We start from the raw sequence: 21,054 nt of genomic DNA, 5'->3' as shown, positions 1-21,054 counted from the left end.
CTGGCGAGCCGCGTGCCAAAGGTTGCCAATCCCTGCACTAGAGCAACTTTTCTCTGTGTTTAAAAAACAAATTAAACATCACAGCAGTCCTGTAACCTATTGTAACACTGAGCCAACAATGGAAACAAAGTGTTTAATCCTCTTTTTCATAATATGTAATTAAACTGGTGGAGGTTAAAAATAAAGCTAAATTAATATAATCACTAGGACTGTCAATTAATCAGTTAATTAGAAAATAATTAGAAATTTCATCTCAATTAATCACACTTATAATAATAGATTACTAATTGAAATTTATTAAATATTTTTGCATGTTTTTCTACATTTTCAATATTGATTTCAATTACACACAATACAAAGTATACAGTGCTCACTTTATATTTTTATTACAAATATATACTCTAAAAATGATAAGCAAAAGAAATATTGTTGTATTTTTCAGTTCACCTCATACAAGTACTGAAGTGCAATCTCTTTATCGTGAAAGTGTAACTTATAAATGCAGATTTTTTTTTTTTTTTGGTCACATAACTGCACTCAAGAACACAACAGTGTAAAACTTTAGCGCCTACATCTGCACTCAGTCCTACTTCTTATTCTGCCAATCGTTAAGACAAACAAGTTAGTTTACATTGACGGGAGATACTGTTGCCTGCTTCTTATTTACAATGTCACCTGAAAGTGAGAACAGACATCCGCATGGCACTTTTGTAGCTGGCGTTGCAAGGTATTCACATGCCAGATATGCTAAACCTTCGTATGCCCCTTCCATGCTTCAGCCACCATTCCATAGGACATGATTCCATGCTGACGATGCTTGTTAAAAAAATAACGTGTCAATTAAATTTGTGACTGTACTCCTTGGGGGGAGAATTGTATGTATCCTGCTCTGTTTTACCCACATTCCGCATATATTTCATGTTATAGCAGTCTCAGATGATGACCCAGTACATGCTCATTTTAAGAACACTTTCACAGCAGATTTGACAAAACACAAAGGTACCGATGTGAGATTTGTAAAAATAACTACAGCACTCAACCCAAGGTTTAAGAATCGGAAGTTCCATCCAAAATCTGAGAGGGACAAGGTGTTGCTTTTAGAAGTCTTAAAAGAGCAACACTCTGATGCAGAAATTATAGAACCTAAACCACCAAAAAAGAAAATGAACCTTCTGCTGGCGGCATCTGACTCAGATGATGAAAATGAACATGCGTCTGTCTGCACTGTTTTGGATCGTGATCAGGCTGAACCCATCATCAGCATGGAAGCATGTCCTCTGGAATGCTGGTTGAATCATGAAGGGACATATGAATTTTTAGCGCACCTGGCACGTAAATACCTTGCAACGCTGGCTACAACAGTGCCATGCAAACGCCTGTTCTCACTTTCAGGTGACATTGTAAGCAAAAAGCAGGCAGCATTATCTCCTGCAAATTGTAACCAGTTTTGTTTGAGTGATTGGCTGACCAAGAAGTAGGACTGAGTGGACTTAAAGGCTCTAAAGATTTACATTGTTTTATTTTTGAATGCAGTTTTTTTGTACGTAATTCTACTTTCATGATAAAGAGATTGCACTACAGTACTTGTATGAGGTGAATTGAAAAATACATTTTTTTTGTTTTTTACAGTGCAAACAGTTGTAATCAAAAATATAAAGTGAGCACTGAACACTTTGTATTCTGTGTTGTAATTGAAATTAATATATTTGAAAATGTAGTAAACGTCCAAAAATATTTAAAAATAAGTGGTATTGTATTGTTTAACAGTGCCATTAATTGCTATTCCTTTTTTAATTGTTTGATAGTGCTAGTAATTATTTTTGCCAGAGTTGTAGAATTTATTGTGCACTTAATTATTCTAGGCACTCTGGTTTCCTCTCCTGGAGGCTATGATGTCGCCACAGAAGCTATCCAGTTCGACAGTGTTGTCTCAGTATTCTGAACGTAAGTTTGTTGGCACCTTGTGGCGCCAGATACCACTGAAAATGTGACCTCAGTTTTTTTCCTCCTTTTCTCCTGACCAAACATGAGGAAGTAAGCATTGTGACTGAACTAGTATACAACTCCAAAACAAAGCTAGGGTGTGCACCTGTGTGGAAAGTGCTGTTACTCTCTTCCAGCTGTGAAGTAGCATTGTTTACCAGGAGCACATTACACCTGTGTTGCAGTGTCTGCACTGGTCCCTATTGCCTTTCAAGTACAATCTTAAGTTATTTTGTTTGACCTGTAAAGTCCTAAATCATCTGGTCCTGGCTACTTACACTACTTGCCTCCTCGTGTGGCTCAGTGGCATTTGCAATTAGCTGTGGCATCTGAGTTAAGAACCTATTGCTTTAAATGATGCTGGAACTCTTTTCCTTGGACCAGTATAGGTCAGTTTTATTTCAAGGCCTGTATGTTTCTTAGGCTTTCCATTAGGGGGTAGATTTGGGGTCTTTTGGGTTCATTCTCTGGATACTGATCCACCATAGTTATTCTGTATGCATGCAGGTGATGTGCATGCACTAGGAGTTCCTGTAGGTACTTTCAGATAAATTGAAGTGAATTTATTCAGAAAACTTGGTTGTGCAACAGTTAGATGGCACACACAGCAAATCTGACACAGAAACGCAAGCAAGGAAGTGCATGCCCATTAGTTGTAACTGGGTAGTTGTCATTTGTGTGTTAACAGTTGATATTATAGGTATTTCTTCTGCCCAATGCTAGAAGAAGAAGAAGAAGAAATCAGATTAAACATTTCCATTTGTTACCTTAAAAATTAACCCTATTCTGTCTGCCTCCAGCCCCTCTCTGTAGGTAGATAATACACTATTGCCTTCCCACACTTAAGAATTTTCTCATGCTATTGTCTTATTTCTATGATGGTAGCATCGTGATGCTCCTTTGTGTTGGGTGCTGTACAAACAATCACTGCCCTGAAGAGCTGACAGTCTAAATAGATAAAACAGACAAAGGTGGGAGGAGAAGTGATTTGTCCAGCGTCAGATTAGATAAACGGCCAAGCTGAGACTGGAACCTAGGTCTCCTGGCTGCTAGTCCAGTTCTCACCTGCTAGACCATACTACCTCCCTCCTATCTTCCTTGTACACATTCAGTCCACTAGTCTGGAACAAACCGCTGGGCTGACTCCAACCATCCATGACTATAAAGGGAGCGCATGGGTCAAAATTCTTAGTACCTGCACAGCTTCCCTGGTTAGGTTTGGTAACTGCATCACCGCTCCGGTCTCTTGCCTCTGTGTGCACAATAGCAACTCACTGTGCTAACTCTGCTCTGAGGCTTTTGGGAAAGTCATGGACCTCTGGGATCATCTGATAGTTCTTCCTTGCCTCCATTTTCTCCTTCCTTTTCCCCATCAGTCTCCACAACCTATTGGTGCAGTAAATACTGCAGTCCCAGTGCAATCCAGTGACTGTTTCCTCTAACAGCAGGTCACTATCTCTTTGTGCAATGAGTGGATAGGGTTTTGCTGGTTCATCAGTGGAGGGTGACCATGCATTGACTAAGAACCTGGGGCTTTTAATCCATACAGTGATCTCTGGAGAGCGAGGATCATCTGTCATCAGAGCCATGGCCGAAGATAGGGTGCCCCATCGCATTTTGGCAAAGGGGAGCCATTGAGTCTAACTTATCCATTTAAGCAAGCTCATTATTAAAATTAATTCTGGAAATTGAAGGTGGTTCTCTGGGTTAATGCACCTAAAAAGGAAGGGAACACCCAACCCTTTTAGAGGAAAAAGTGTAAAGGAACTATTGCCCTCCCTTTTCACACTTGACCCCAAATTATAACCAGTTTTTTTCCATTCTAAAGTGGGTTAGTGTTTAATATTTATATTGCCCTAGTGCCTAGATGTCCAATCAGGAAGCTGGGATCCATTCTGCTGAGAACTGTATACACATAATAAAAAGGCCATCCCAGTCCCAAAGAGTTGTATAGCTATTGCCCCTGAGAATCCAGTGAACAGAGGCCTGGAACGTGTGCTGAAATAGATTCTGAAAGGCACAACCTTGACAGGAGGCGTGTCCAGCCCATGGCACAGAGAACACTGTAGCCCTCATGGCTTTGAATTATTAAAGGCAACTTTTTGTTATGAGTTGAAGATATTTCCTGTATCACACCCAATGATTTTTAAACAGAAGGGTTTGAATCTGGCCACTACTGTGAGGGTGGTGGGGGAGTCGGCACCACCTGCCCAGTTGCTCCATATGCTCCCCCCTACAGCCCCAGGACCTGCTTTGATGTGACATGATTGTTCTGAGCAGCAGCCGTCCCTTCTCTTCTGCAGCAGCTCAGCAGCTCCCCCGCTGGCCACCTGCTGAATTCCAGCTGAGGGAGAAGAAAGCAGTTCTTTGAGTGCTCCACATCAGGGTGTGCACATGCCTGTGCACTCTTAATCAGATATTTTCATCAGCAAGATCTGTGGGTCTGTGCCTGCTCCCTAGATATACTCGAGCTGATTCTGCTTGCCCTGCACCTAGGTGAAAGTCTAGTACAGGGCAGTGCAGGAGAGTAGAAAGAGAAGCAGCTGAGGAAACAATCAGGTCTTTGATTCTCTGCCTCAGCATTGGTGCAGGTTACAGCAGCCTGGGGGCTGCTCTAGCATGAGTTGGCTGACATCGACCCCCATGGGACCATATACCAGCCACTGCCCCACCAGTACCCATGTGAGCCCTGGGGAGGAGAGCTGCTGGAGACTCTTCCACATCATGGCAATTACAGGTGGCATCTCCTCCCTTTGTGCTGCCAGAAAGAGGGAACAGGCCTGAAGCATTGTGACCGCCTGAGATTTTTGTCATATGTTTGACCCTTAGGCATCACTGCTATACAGCTATAAGGGCATCCATGTCTTGTCACACTGCTTCCAGAGCTTCCTTACTCTTGGTCAGGGTCCTTCGTAATGTGAAGGGAAACCAAACTGAGCACGGTTACTGAGAAGAAGTTATAAAGTCATCACAGAGCGATTATTCACAAAGGATACACTTTGTATGATAACCAGAGTATCACCTAAGGCCTGTATTTTGTTCAGAGGTGCTGAGCTCCTGCAGGTCCTGACTTTTTTAGGTTGGGCACACAGATAACAGAATTGTTGGCCACTAGTGGAAAATGTTGAAGTTAATAAGACTATTCATGTGAATAAGTTTTGCAGGTTTATACTTGATGGCAGTAGGGAAATTTGAATAGCAGTAGATAACCAGATTAGAAAAATAAATTCAGGAACGTCCCAGACTGTGAGGCAATTTGTGTGTGTGTGTATTGGGGGGAGAATCATAGTGTAGTGTGAGAGTCCCAAAAACATACCTGAAAATTACATGTATTTTTAAATATAAAGAATTGTAATTTTATTGTATAATTCTCTGGTCATTATAACTATTTTTTATTGTAAATGTTAATCATGTTTTTGAAAACAAAGGAGTATAAACATCCTTATGAACTCTTACAAAAACAACAACATGTTATATTAAATCTCCAGTTCTGGCCAGTTGTGCATGACTTTTACATATTTATTATTTCAGCTCTGAAGAGTTTGACAATGCAAGTGCTAAACAACATGGCTGCATTTATTGCCCTTCCCTCAATCTTGCAGAGAATTCTCCAGGTGAGCAACAGGGGAGGAGAAAACATAGTGAGCATACAAGTGTTTACTAAATTGTTGTCTTTTATAAGGCCCTGGTTATACCACATTAGAATGTAGAGCCAAATCCATCCCTGATGTAACATTGTTGACTTCAGTGTAGTTACAGAAATTAATCTGGTTAATTATTAGTTAAGGCTACAAAGATGAAAAAATGCTCATGGGACTGGTGTGATGGGACACTAACTGAAATTATAATGTTTAGCCTTGAGAGAAGATGTAGTAACGTAAAATTTGTATGTTGTAAACCAAACAATATTTTACTTATTAGATCTTAATTAGTTTGGTCCAAAATTTAAATATTTTTAAAACCTAGGGCTGAGATTCCTAAGAAATGGGACCCTAAGTTAGTCTACTAAATCCTTACTTAGGCCTGGTCTACACTACAAAGTTAAGTCAATGTAAGTCATCTTTGTGACATTATCCAGGGTACAATCTGGACTGAGGGACAGCTGTGTCCCCTCAATTTCCCAATCTGGGGTGCCTTTTACATTCTTCGCTGTGAGAGCAACCACTCCTGGTCTGCTCTCTCACAGCCTCCAGCATGTAAATCGCTCCCAGCTATAGTGTATGAGTGCTATAGCCAGCCACTCATTAATTACACTGCGGGCAACACCAGCAAACTCCCAGCCTCAGACTTTCCCCCAGAAATGTGCATCTTGTACTGCCCAGCACCCTCCTGCACAACACAAGCTCATATGAAGTCTGTCATTTATTAATAGAAAATGATATGCACAGGTCTTATTTTCCCAAACAGAGTTTTCCAAACACACTAGTTTAAATAAAACAACAAAACAAATGTACTAACTACAGAAAGATAGATTTTAAGTGATTACAAGTAATGAGGCATATAAATCAGAATTGGTTACAAGGAAATAAAAGGTAAAACACAACTAACACCTAACTTAACAAGCTAAATGAATACAAAGCAAAGGTGTCTCTCACCACATGTTCCAGCAGTCTTACTGGCTGAACCTCTTTCAGTCAGGATTCCCCTCCTCCTTCCCCCCCCACCCCAGTCCAATGCTGCTTCCTTTATTCTTTAGGGGTTGATGGTGCTGTGGGCAGAGAGCAAGAGAGATGATTTGAGGCATCTGGCCTCTCCTCTTATTACCCTTTCTCTTGTACAAGACTCATCTCTAGCTGATGTTCAGGATACAAAGTCTGTGTAGCCTGGAACCTTAAGATGCTTCTTTGTCAAAATGTAGATTTTTTTTTGCCCACATCCTCTCTCCTGCTGAAGATGGCCACTTAATCAAGTGATGGTCCAATTGATCTCATTGACACCTGGCTGAGGCATTGGCTAGCCTTTTGTCTCTGGGGAACTTGTTTGTGACTGCCCTTCAGAACATGTTGTTACATGTCTTGGTAATAGTATACAGTGGAATCTTATCTTTACATACAGTGTTGCCACACATTTTACCAGGACAATAATGATCAGCAAATCATGAGTGTTCAAAGATACCTTACACAGTATGCTTTGATGCAGTATTTAACATAGTATTGCAAAAGGGGTGAACATAGGGCTATGGACTGTCCGTCTTGTGTCAACCAATTTGTGCATATCTGCTTTCAAATTTGTCTACCGCCATAAGCATCCTATTAGTGCAATGCAGTTAAAACCACCTCCCAAAAGTTGTGGAAACATAATCGACCTACTGATCTGTGAACTCTGGATACTCTAATAGTCCTCCAGCAGCTGTTCCGCAATGCCCCTGGCAGAGCCATGGACCAGCTGAGAAATATGGAAATCTACAAATGGATTACATGGGAGATAAAGGCAAAAGGATATGACCAGAATCAGCAGCAGTCCCCGGTGAAAGTGAAGGAACTTTGCCAGGGCTACTACAAGGCCGGGGAGGCCAGCAATTGATCTGGTGCTGAGCCGCAAACCTGGCACTTTTACAATAAGCTGCATGCCATATGTGGCGGAGACCTCGACAGCACCCCACAGACCACCATGGAGACCTCGGAGGAGCCTGAGAGAGACCTCTGCCATGAACAGCAAGGAGGGGGGACAAAAGGAGACACAGTGGGGGGCTCCAGCCATGCTGTTTGAGACCCCCCCCCCAGTGTAGCCAGTCCCACCAGGAGAGCACTGGATGAGCTTGAGGAAGGAGAAAGGTAGCTTGGGTAAACGTGCATACATTTTTCTTTACAATGTTTAAATTTAAAGATTGTTGCCCGGCCCGCTCCCAAGTTAGACACCGATATTAACTCTTCATTCTTTTACTTGTGAGAGAGCAAACAGAGGTAGAGTTGGCATCTGCTTGTCATCCCTCTGTTGGAGTAGGTGGGAAGACACGTTCAGTGAAATCCTGTGAACCAGTGCTGCATTGGATCAGGAACAAGGGGCTTAGAGAGCCAATATGACCCTCTGTATGAATAAGGAAAAAGAAGACAGGAAAAATTGTAATAATGTAATTTTTTATACTGTTTTCCCCACTTAATAAAGTTCTATTTTTAACTTTATTGTTTTGTTTTGATACAAAATATAAACACAATGAAACAAAACATATAAATACATTCACAAGATGGAAAAAGTATATAAATAACAGACTTCAACGTTCATTATTTGCAAAACATGGAAAAAACAAAACCAATATAAAACAAACAAAAAATCCTCCAAACCTGATCTCGTAGAGGTCGTGCAGGGCATTGATAATTAGTGACTAAATAGATAAATAAGAGTTACTTTGAGAAAATGGAAACCTGCAATTCCCTGGATACACAGACTGGCTTAGTGAGCTCTACTACTGCATTAATTTAAAAAATGACTTTTTTCTAATAGAAACGCTTGGGGAAAAAATACGAGGCTGTCGGGTCACTCATGAAACTATTACATATTTTTGCAATAAAGTTTTATTTTTAGTGAATAAAATTAACTTTATAAGCTCACAGCACATTGCCGAATCATACTGGTACTCACAGCACACTGTATTTGTAAATGTACAGCAAGCCCTGTGTAATTCATAGCATCAGTAAAACATAGTTATGTATAAATGTACAGCAAGTGTTACACAATTCTTAGCATCCAAAGCTCCAGGCCCAAGAACACTCCAGCACAGAACACAACTATGGCTCTTTCAAAGCACCCCTCAACCAAAGGGGGAAAAGCTGCCGCCAGGATGGAGGTGGAGCAGCTGTTTGCTGACTTTGAGCAGCCAGACACAAGGGCCATTACAAGCTCATTGTGGAGCTATTTGAGTGCTTTGAAAGAACCATAGTAGCTTTATTGGACCAACTGCTGTTGGTGAGAGAGACCAGCTTTTGAGCTTACACAGAGCTCTTCTTCACATCTGGGACATGTACTCATGGGAACCCAGAGCCTGAGCTCCAGCCGGAGCCTAAACGTCTACACAGTAATTAAACACCCCATAGCCAGAGTCTGCTGACACAGGCCAGCCGCAGAGGTTTAATTGCAATGTACACATATCCTACGAGTCTGAGTCTATGCTGTGGGTGAAGATCTGTGGACTGGAAGTAATACATTTGCAAGGGACTTACTAATCTTTGTAAGGGGACACCAAATTCCGTAAACTGAGCTAGATATCTGCCTCTTCTGTTGAGGGAAAAGGGTTACAATATTCCAAGTTTAAGCAGTTAAACCCAAAGAGGGAAAAACGGTCCATTAGAGATCGAACTTTATGCAAATGTTAACTTCTGTACTTCAGTGCTAAATGCTGTGGTAAGGGGCATCTTCTAAATTCCAGGAACAGATTCCACCTCTGTTGCTGCAAACACTCCATCCTAGATTCTGATTTTACACCATTTTGACTAAACCTTACACAATTGAGATTGTGTCAAATAATGATTAACATTAGATTGTGCTTTTATCTCTCCTTAACCTATGATTTTTGTAAAGTTAGTTATTAAAAAGGAAATCCTAAAATAAGTACATTAGGAGAGATCTTAGATAAATCTCCTGGGGCATTAAGAGAAATTTTATTTGAAGTGGGTGAACCCTGTCTGGAGAGAGATGGAAGGTTGAGGGTTAATTCTTTTACAAGTCCATAATCCTTCATTAATGTTCTGAAAGCAGATATATTCAGATTCCCCTTGAGGTATAGGGAGCTGGAGGAAACCAGAAATGTAAATTGCACAGATTTTTTTTAATAAGTCTCCTCAAAACAGGAGGGGGAAAGGCAGAATTGTGTTTGAGACCATCCCAATGCTGTGGTACTTCCTTCCACAGGAGTCTGACAGACACACTTCTGTCATGTTTGCAGGGTAGGCAGGCGGGGTGACTAGGCAGGAAGGAAGCTGAGGTCCCTTCTAAATTTGTTTGAATTTCCCCCATTCTCTGCTGAGGGACCTGGCAGCTCCAAAAGCCTTGAGAGAGCAGGGGTCACTTCATCACTTATTAGGTGTTCCTGTTCATGGCAAGGGGATGGAACTTTGATCACAGGCAATTCTGTGTAGCTCAGACAGAAGTTGGTCCAATAAAATATTACCTCACCTATCTTATTTCTCTAATATCTTGGGAGCAACAGAGCTACAACAGCTCTGCCTACTGCGTTTGTAAAAAGCTCAACATTTAGTTGCTGATGTGTAGTCTCAGCTTTAACTTTGCCTGAAAGTCCTTTGTCTCAGAATTTCCATCATTTTAAAAACAGTCCTATCTTTGGACTGGGGAGCAAAAGGAGCCTGGGGGAGCATTTCCCTTTCCTCTTCTCTCCGCAAAGCCCGTGGAAGGGCTGAATCTTACTCATTCACTGCCTAAGAATTGCATTAGGGGAGTCCACCTAAGAGGCTCTTTGGGGCTTCCTTCAATCTCCTGTGGATGTTAAGAAGCTCAAAGAATTTTAAACAGCCTGTGAAGAGGCTCACAATTCCACTCCCTGGGAGTCTTACAATGCCCTTCTTCCCAAATAGAATTGGCCCAAGGCCCAGTTGGGGGCACACTCCAAATGGTAAAGCAGCAGCCTACACACCAGATTCCAGGCGCCTGAAGACTACACAGCAGGTGCTTGAAGCCCTATTGCCACTGGAGGGCCCCAGGAGACTAGGTGCCTCCTGTGACTGCTTCCAGCTGCGCTTGGTCACAGATGAGGAAGCAATTACATATTACATAAATGGAGAAAACCATCTGATATGAGAGAACTGCTTCCTAAGCTTCTAAAGTTTTATAAGCAATTTACTGTAGGTTTTAAAAGACAGAAAGGAATTAAACTTTGTGTCCTTTCGCAGTATTGTATCTGTGAGATGAGAAGAAAAACAGTGTGTAAAGGAATAGGCTGCAGGCTCAGGAATTGTTTTAAGTAATTTTATCTGAGTTTACACCTTGTAATACAGATTTATTTCCTTTAATTGTGTAACTGATTTCACCAAAAAGGCAGAAAGAAATATTCAAGGCGGTTGGAAGCAATTTAGAGAGGAGAAAACAACAAGCACTTCGGAGAAGGTACAACAGAAATTAGGGAAGTGAAGAGAGGAGGAGGGTTGTGCTGGAGGGAGCTCTCAGGAGCCAATGTTAATACACAGGCACCAGATTGGAGGGAGCTCTGGGATGACATTCTTCCTCTAGCGGTGTTGGCCCTGTCTCTGGAGCTTATTAACTAACCCTTGCCTGAAGTGACTTATCCTCCAGAACTAGGAGAAATGATTTGCATGGAAGATCTCTTTACATACAGCTTTGTGGAAGACTAATTTACCATCTATAAAGTAGCCCTATTCATTCAGTCTGCCTTTTGACTGTTTTTTGGCTTTCCTCAGCCATGTATTTAATAGAATGCTCCAGGAACGAGTGAGTGGCTTTCTGACAGATATAAAAATAGCTTGCTGTATGTCATGGATCACGTACATGCTGTGCTGGAAGACCTGAGCTCTCCATTGTTCTCTATAATTTATATGGTATCTCAGTATGATGTACTTTCCATGCTGTTACTTTTAAATTATGCATGTTAAAATAAAATTTACTTATAATACAATATGACCTAAAATGACACTGGTCACTTCGTGCAATTGTTACCTCTGGAAGCTGTCTATCCCTTCAGTATATTCCAAGCATACAGCTGGTTTTTGACTAAGAATTGGATGAATTTCCAAATCCTGTTTGATTCAGATGTGAATATTGGCAGCCTGTTGGCAGTAGTGCTTATTGAGCAGGAACAACTCTATGTAGAGGCTGCTGTTGCTCTAAGCGTTCTGGATAATTTTAGCCATTGTGGAGCAATTTCCCAAGTATCTTGCAATCAAGTTTGCATTCCACTTTCACCATTTCCTGCTAATTTGCTTCCTCTAGCCACCTCTTCTCCCTTCCCACTACCTCTGGGCAAGCTGTCCCTTGGTGCCTTAAGCGAACTACTACTCCCTCTTCCAGATTGGTTTCCTCCTTCCTTCTCCCTTTCCTGGAGTCCATCTCTTAAGCTTCCTCCACTGACTGCCTCCTTCTCACCAACAGAAATCTCCAGCCAATCAAATCTCAATAGCTTGTCTTTCTCTCCAACAGAAGTTGGTCCAGTAAGATATTATCTCGCCCACCTTGTCTCTCTAATCTCCTGGGACCCACACAGCTACAATTACACTGCACACCTGCTTTTCACCACCTTATCCATTAGGTATCGACACCTTCCTAGTCTTTGCCACTTGCTAGCTTCCTCCCTTCATCCTTACTCCAATGCCTGAGTGTCCAGCCTGTTGACTACCACCAACTCTATACCCTAGTGTCCAGGTTAGCTTCCTGCTCACTTTTTTTCTCCTCAGTCCCCCTCTCTAAGGCCATATCTGGCCCTCCAAGTAAAATGATCGCCAGCTAAATTTCAAGGATCTAGTCCAAAGCATAGAGGTTCTAGAGCTTTTCAGTAAAATAGTTGTAAGGACATTTCAACATGGGAAAAACTTATTTTTCACTAACATGGTTTTCTGAGATGGCTGAATAGTTTTTGCTGAAATTTTCAAAAACAAATTCAGCTCGAGACAGATACCTGGCATGGGAAATGTCAGCCCAAGCAGTCTGACAAAGTTGTTTTAAAAAAAAAAAAAAATTGCAAATGTAAGAGCTTGCAAAACACTTATTGTGGGAGCTGCTGCTATCTCTTCCTAGAATATGGAGAAATATATATGCACTTAAGAATTCACAAATGGATATAATTCACATCATTTACAAGTGCATGCTTTGTATATACTGGTAGTTTTTAAAAAGTGTGTTGAAGTACTTATCGGTAAAATGTGCGTGAATGTGTGGGGTGCAAGTGGGGCTGGTCAGGAAAGACTGAAATAAGGAAAGTCACGTGTAGGGGGCGGGACTAGCCGAGGAGGCAAGAAGTTATCTGGAAAATAGTGAGGTCCATTTCTCTCCATCTTGCAAGGCCACTGAAGTTCCTGTACAATCCACAGGAATTACCATCACTGAACAATTCATAAATATTTTTGTAACCCAAGGAAATTCCCAGGCAAAAAAGCATCATTGATGTGGAATTATGGTTGAGAGAATTTATCACTTACTATGTTGTAGTTTTAAAATATGTATGTGTAAATGTTGGCTTAAAAATTCCAAGTTTCACTTCACAAACAAACCCCCCCCATAAAACATTCAAAATAGGGCTGTCAAGTGATTAAAAAAAGAATCTCGATTAATCGTGAGATTAAAAGAATTAATCGTGAGTAATCGCAGTATTAATCTCACTCTTAATAGAATACCTACATATTTTTGGATGTTTTCTACATTTTCAAATATATTGATTTCATTTACAACACAGAATACGAAGTGTACAGTGCTCACTTTATACTATTTTTATTACAAACATTTGCGCTGTAAAACAAAGAAATAGTACTTTTCAATTCATCTAATATAAGTACTGTAGTGCAAGCTCTTTAATTCTACATTTGCAAGTTGCATTTTCCAATTTTTTTTACATAACTGCACTCAAAAATAAAACAATGTAAAACTTTAGTGTCTACAAGTCCACTCAGTCCTACTTCTTGTTTAGCCAATCAGATTCCATTACTGGTAAGGGGTGGGAAGCGTGACTCACAGTATCATTGCAAAAGTTGATCAACTTGAAGTTGTGAATGTTTGTAAACCCCTTGATAAAACCTGGAACACTTCACTTTTGCCAGCACTTCAACACCCATCTGTCCTATGTTGGGGACTTAAATAGCCACCACACCTTATGGGGCTGCAGAGAATCTGACAAAAATGGACTGGATCCATAAACTGGACTTCTCTAAGAGATCTATATCTCTTGCATGACCCTAAGCAGTCAGCCCCCTTTTTCTCTGCACAGTGGAAGCAGGGTTGCTCTCCTGACCTCAGTTGGGTGGCCTCAGCAGGGCCAACTGTTACCAGGCTCCCAAACAGTCAATACCATCCTCTTCTTGCTCAGATAGAAATGACAATCCCCATAATAACCACTATCCCTTGATTACAGTGGAACTGTAGAAGAGCAGACTGGAAAAAAATACTCAGAGCTGACTAGTGAGTATGTAGTGTGCATACCATATAATGCCTCTGTAGAAAATGCTTACACTCGCTCCTCCAAAGCAATCTTTAAAGCAGCCATTAAATTTATTCCGCATGCCTACCAAGAGACTTGTATACCCTACTTAAATGAAGAATGAGCAGAACTTCTGAAGCAGTGTGGGAAATCAGGTGACTCAGAGAAGCAAACCGTCTTCTTGACAGCCTTAATGTCTGTCACAATGAACGTTGGTGAGAAGTTACGTTAAATATGGACATACGGTCTAGCAGGAAATATGGTTACTTTAAGGAATCTTGGTGCAGCACCAAAACCACCATCCACATGTCAGGAAAGTGTCTCCAAACAGCATCACCACATGCCTAACTAACATAGCAAAAGCCAACAGAAACAAGCCCTTTGAGGAATCAGTAAAGAGGAAATGGAGCGGATACTCACAGGTGGGACCATTCTGTGAGCAAGACATCGTCTAGCCTTCCTCCACTGAAGAAGTGAAGAGAGCACTGAGCCTCAAGAAAGCAGGAAAAGCAGGTGGCCTTGATAAGACTGTACAAGAAATGCTGCTATATCTTGGTAAGAGTAGCACAAAATGGCTGTCAATTTTCATATACTATGTCATCCAAAAGAACAAGATGCCTAAGATATGGCAGAAAGAAACCAGGAAAGGGCAATTCCTTTCCAGCTAGCTGTGTCCAGTATCACTTCTGAGATGTGCTTACAAACTTCTAGAGTGACTATCTCAGCAACAACTCATGCCCATGGTAGAACAAGCTCTGGGTGATAATCAGGCAGGCTTCAGACCTAATAGGAGCACTTGTGACCAAGTTCATGCTCTTTACCACTTACATAGAAAATGGTTTCCAGCAGAAGAAGATGACAGGAGTGGTGTTTCTTGACTTGATAGCAGCATATGATACCATCTGGTACATTGGTCTGCTGGTCAAGATGTCAAAATCTCTGTGGGTTGTAATGGCTATGGAAATGATGCTTCAAAATAGACAATTTCAAGTGGTGCTAAGCAATAAACTGAGCACATGGAGGACCCAGAAGAATGGACCCCCTCAGGGATCTGTTCTTGCCCCAATTTTTTTCAACATATTTACTAATCTGCCTCCAACAATCTGAAGGCCATTCAAGTATGCAAATAACATCTGCGTAGCTTCAAGAGACTTCAGAAAGATTGAGCACAACCTGAATAAGACATGGCAGCCATCGGTGCCTATTGCAAGAAGTGGAGACTTAAGTCTAGACTGTTAATGATAGTGTCGTCATGCTTCCATCTCAATCACACTAATGCTTCAAGAACTCAACATCTTCTTGAATGAAGAGCAACTGGCATGTGACCCAAGCCAGTATATCTAAGAGTAATTGGAGCTCACACACTAATCTACAAGGACTACTTCACAAAGGTAGCTCAGAAGATTAAGAGCAGAAATGGCTTTCTAAATAAGCTTGGAAGCTCAGTTTAGGGAGCTAATGTGCAAGTACTGCAGTTTGGTACTAGTTCTCCACTACTCAGTGGGAGAATACTGTACACCTGTATTAAACTCTTCCCACACAAAGCTAGTTGATGTACAACTGAATCAAATAATAATAGACTATGAGACTAACAAACACTGAATGGCTACCAGTCCTCACTAATATCCCACTTCCTAACATCAGGCATTATATTGCTGCAAAGAACCTCCTTCACAAAATCCAAGCGATACCACATTTGCCACTTTTCAAAGATATATGGGTGGGTGGGTGCCTCGCCACTGACTCTTCAGCAGATGGCCTACGTGGACTCCTGATTCATACTGAGAAAGTAGGGCAATCGGCTGGTTATCTTAGGTGCCTGTACACGAATGCAAGAAGCCTGGGAAACAAGCAGGAAGAATTGGAAGTCCTGGCATAGTCAAGGAATTATGTATGATGTGATCGGAATAACAGAGACTTGGTGGGATAACTCACGTGACTGGAGCAGTGTCATGGATGGGTATAAACTGTTCAGGAAGGATAGGCAAGGGAGAAAAGGTGGAGGAGTTACTGTATGTAAGAGAACAGTATGATTACTCAGAGCTCCAGTATTAAATATTAGTGCCCATCTGGAGAAAAGCATGTTGGGTTAAGTTTAGAGGCGAGAACAACAAGGGTGATGTTGTGGTAGGCGTCTGCTATAGACCACCAGACCAGGAGGATGAGGTAAACGAGGCTTTCTTTGGACAACTAACAGAAGTTTCCAGATCACAGGCCCTGGTTCTCATGGGGACTTCAGTCACCCTGACATCTGCTGGGAGGGCGATACAGCTGTGCACAGACAATCCAGGAAGTTTTTGGAGAGTCTTGGGGACAACTTCCTGGTGCAAGTGCTGGAGGAACCAACTAGGGGCCCTGCTCCTCTTGACTTGCTGCTCACAAACAGGGAAGAATTGGTAGGGGAAGTAGAAGTTGGTGGCAACATGGGAAGCAGTGACCATGAGATGGTCGAGTTCAGGATCCTGACTAAATGAAAAAAGGAGAGCAGCAGAATACGGACCCTGGACTTCAGAAAAGCAGACTTTGACTGCTTCAGGGAACTGGTGGACAGGATCCCCTGGGAGGCTAATATAAGAGAGAAAGGAGTCCAGGAGAGCTGGCTGTATTTTAAAGAAGCCTTATTGAGGGCACAAGAACAAACCATCCTGATGTGCAGAAAGAATAATAAATATGGCAGGCAACCAGCTTGGCTTAACAGAGAAATCTTCGGTGGGCTTAAATGCAAAAAAGAAGTTTATAAGAATTGGAAACTTGGACAGATGACTAGGGAGGAGTATAAAAATATTGCTCGAGCATGCAGAGATGTAATTAGGAAGGCCAAAGCACAATTGGAGTTGCATCTAGCAAGGGATGTGAAGGGTAACAAGAAGGGTTTCTACAGTTGTTAGCAGCAAGAAGGTCAGGGAAAGTGTGGGACCCTTACTGAATGGGGGAGGCAACCTAGTGACAGATGATGTGGAAAAAGCTGAAGTACTCAATGCCTCAGTCTTCACTGACAAGATCAGCTCCCAGACTTCTGTATTGGGCAGTATAGTATGGGGAGGAGGTGAGCAGCCCTCAGTGGTGAAAGAACAGGTTAAGGACTATTTAGAAAAGCTGGACATGCACAAGTCCATGGGTCCGGATCTAATGCATCAGAGAATGTTGAGGGAGTCGGCTGGTGTGATTGCAGAGCCATTGGCCATTATCTTTGAAACCTCGTGGTGATTAGGGGAGGTCCTGGATGATTGGAAAAATATGGACATGTGTCTGACGAAGTGGGTATTCACCCAGGAAAGCTGTTAGTCTATAAGGTGCCACAGGACTCTTTGTTGCTTTTTCCATTTCAAAGTATCTCATGAGGATGTTAAACAGTAGCTACTACAGTATGACATTTTTAAGTTATCTGAACTTGTTGATTTATATACAAAAGTTATCAAAGAGCTGACTGAGGAGCTCACTGAACAGGGAAAGTTGATTTTCAGAGGACAGGAAGAAAGCTAATGTTATGCCAATATTTTAAAAGGATAAATGGGATGACCTGTGTAATTTTTGGCTTGTCAATTTTTGGCCTGACCTTGATCACAGGAAAAATAATGAAACAGCTGATCTGAGACAGATTAATAAAAAATTAAAGGAGGATAATATAATTAATGCCAATCAACATGGATTTATGAAAATAGATCCTGTCAAATGAACTAGATTTTTAAAAAATGAGATTACAGCTTGGTTGATAGAGAATAGTGTTGATTAACCGCAATTAAAAATATTAAACTTGATTAATCGCAGTTTTAATCGCACTGTTAAACAATAAAATACCAATTGAAATTTATTAAATTTTTTGGATGTTTTTCTACATTTTCAAATATATTGATTTCAGTTACAACGCAGAATACAAAGTATACGGTGCTCACTTTATATTATTTTCTATTACACATATTTTCACTGTAAAAATGATAAACAAAAGAAATAGTATTTTTCAGTTCACCTCATACAAGTACTGTAATGCAATCTCTATCATGAAAGTGCAATTTACAATGTAGATTTTTTTGTTACATAACTGCACTCAAAAACAAAACTATGTAAAACTTTAGGGCCTACAAGTCCACTCAGTCCTACTTCTTGTTCAGCCAATCGCTAAAACAAAAAAGTTTGTTTACATCAGTGTTTCTCAAACTGCGGCCACTGCTTGTATAGGGAAAGCCCCTGACGGGACGGGCCAATTTGTTTACCTGCCCCGTCCGCTGGTCCGGCCGATCACAGCTCCCACTGGCCGTGGTTCGCTGCTTCAGGCCAATAGGAGCTGCTGGAAGTGGCAGCCAGTACGTCCCTCGGCCCATGCCGCTCCCATACATTTATGGGAGATAACACTGCCCGCTTCTTATTTACAATATCAGCTGAAAGTGAGAACAGGCATTCACATGGCACTTTTGTAGCCGGCATTGCAAGGTATTTGTATGTCCCTTCATGCTTTGGCCAGCATTCCAGAGGCCATGCTTCTATACTGATGATGCTTGTTAAAAAAATAATGGGTCAACTAAATTTGTGACTGAACTCCTTGGGGGAGAATTGTAGGTCTCCTCCTGCTCTGTTTTACCCACATTCTGCCATATATTTCATGTTATAGTAGTCTTGGATGACGACCCAACACGTTGTCATTTTAAGAATACTTTCACTGCAGATTTGACAAAACACAAAGAAGGTATCGACGTGAGATTTCTCACTCGACCCAAGTTTTAAGAATCTGAAGTGCCATCCAAAATCTGAGAGGGGTGAGGTGTAAACCATGCTTTCAGAAGTCTTAAGAAGTTCTGTAGTCTTCCGATGCAGAAACTACAGAACCCGAACCACCAAAAAAGAAAATCAACCGTCTGCTGGTGGCATCTGACTCAGATGATGAAAATGAACACGTGTCAGTCTACATTGCTTTGGATCATTATCAAGCAGAACCCATCATCAGCATGGACGCATGTCCTCTAGAATGGAGGTTTGAAGCATGAAGGGACATATGACTCTTTAGTGCATTTGGGATGTAAATATCTTGCAAGGCCAGCTACAACAGTGCAACGTGAACACCTGTTCTCACTTTCAGGTGACATTGTAAACAAGAAGCAGGCACCATTATCTCCCCTAAGTGTAAAGAACCTCGTTCATCTGAGTGATTGGCTGAATAAGAAGTAGGACTGAGTGGACCTGTAGGCTTCAAAGTTTTACATTGTTTTGGTTTTGAATGCAGATTTTTTTGTACATAATTCTACATTTGTAAGTTCAACTTTCATGATAAAGAAATTGCACTACAGTACTTGTAATGGGGGAATTGAAAAATACTATTTCTTTGGTTTTTTTACATTGCCAAGATTTGTAATAAAAATAAATATAAAGTGAGCACTGTACACTTTGCATTCTGTATTGTAATTGAAATCAATATATTTGATAATGTAGAAAACATCCACATTTATTTAAATAAATGGTATTCTATTGTTTAACAGTGCGATTAATTGCACTATTAATTTTTTTAATTGCACGATTAATCACAATTATTTTTTTTAATCACTTGACAGCCCTAGTTGATATAATCTATTAAAACTTCTGTAAGACATTTGACTTGGTACTGCACAACACTTTGATTAAGACATTGGAAAAATATAAAATCAATATGGCATACCTCAAATGGATTAAAAATTGGCTAATTGACAAATCCCAACATAACAATTGAGCAGGTTTATTTCTATAGGGGTCCTGCAGATATTGGTTCTTGGCCCTAAGCTATTTGACATTGTTTTCTTCCAGATCATTGATAAAAATCACTGAAAGTTTGCAATGACAAAAGTTGAGGGACTAGTAAATAATGGAGGGGACAGATCACTGACAGAGAGCGAACTGGTCCACTTGGGAAGCTGAGCACAAACACTGTGTTTCAGTATGGCCAAATGTAAGGTCAAACATCTAGGAACAAAGCGTGCAGGCCATACTTACAGGATGGGGGAATAACCTGGGAAGCAGGGACATTGAAAAGGATTTGGGAGTCACGGTGAACTTGAGGATCCCAGTGTGGCCAAAAGAGCTAATCTAATGCTATACTTGGATGCATAAACAGGGGAATATTGATAAGGAGTAGAGAGGTTATTTTACCTCTGTATTTGGCACTGGTACGACTCCTACTAGAATACTGTGTTCAGTTCTGGTGTCCACAATTCAAGAAAGACCTCAAAAAAAACAGAGAGGGTTCAGAGAAGAGGCACGAGAACGACTGAAGGAATGGAAAACACACCTTAGAGTGAGCTATGGAAGGAGCTCAAACTATTTAGTTTAACAAAGCTAAGGAGTGATCTGATTACAGTCTATAAATACATTTGCTAATGAGCAATTCAAGCTAGCCTATGAAGATATAACAATATCCGATGGCTGCAAGTTGAGGATAGACCATTTCAGACTGGAAAGAAAAAGGTATAAATATTTGGCAGTGACTAATTAACCATTTGTAAAAAATGTACCAAAGGTTGTATTGGATTCTCCATTACTGGCAATATAGAAATCAAGATCGGAAGTTTTTCTAGAAGTTGCGCTATAGTTCAAACAGGATTTAATTCAGGCAAGAAGTCTGACTAGATGATCATAGTGGTCCCTTCAATATTTATTATCTATGAGTCTAAGGATGCCTGATTCTTTGCTTCAGAAGAAAAATCAGCAAAAATCAGCCGAAAAACCTCAGGGACTGTGCTAACATCAGAAAAGCCTCAGGGGCAGACTGTTGTCCTTTCATGTGACTTATCCTCTTCTCCTCAGTCATGCGATCTCTGCTGTTGGTGAATCTCTGTGGGCAAGAGCTTGCACTTGAACCAAAGGGATTTACTGCTCTCTTGAGGGATCACCCAAGGAATGGACTGTTTGCAGCTGTATGGAGAGAAGCACCCTGGGGACAAGGATTCCTTGTGCCAGACTAAAGCCAGAGGCCCTCATGTTCTTGAATGAGCTTGTATGGTCACATTGCAGTCCGTAGACTG

General features: G+C 41.1%; 1 protein-coding gene across 1 annotated transcript in view; it reads left to right on the top strand.

The window, feature by feature from the left end:
• Positions 1–21,054, top strand: part of VPS8 (VPS8 subunit of CORVET complex) — a 264,970-nt gene that overhangs the window by 194,452 nt on the left and 49,464 nt on the right. Inside the window, exons 38-39 of the mRNA XM_034781874.1 lie at positions 1,863–1,944; positions 5,515–5,597. Coding sequence (XP_034637765.1) covers positions 1,863–1,944; positions 5,515–5,597 — 165 coding nt within the window. The remainder of the gene's footprint in view (positions 1–1,862; positions 1,945–5,514; positions 5,598–21,054) is intronic.

This window comes from Trachemys scripta, chromosome 9 (assembly GCF_013100865.1).
Source record: "Trachemys scripta elegans isolate TJP31775 chromosome 9, CAS_Tse_1.0, whole genome shotgun sequence".
Lineage (NCBI taxonomy): Eukaryota > Metazoa > Chordata > Testudines > Emydidae > Trachemys > Trachemys scripta.
The sequence above is the reverse complement of the archived record's forward strand: the minus strand, read 5'-3'. Positions and strand labels throughout refer to the sequence as shown.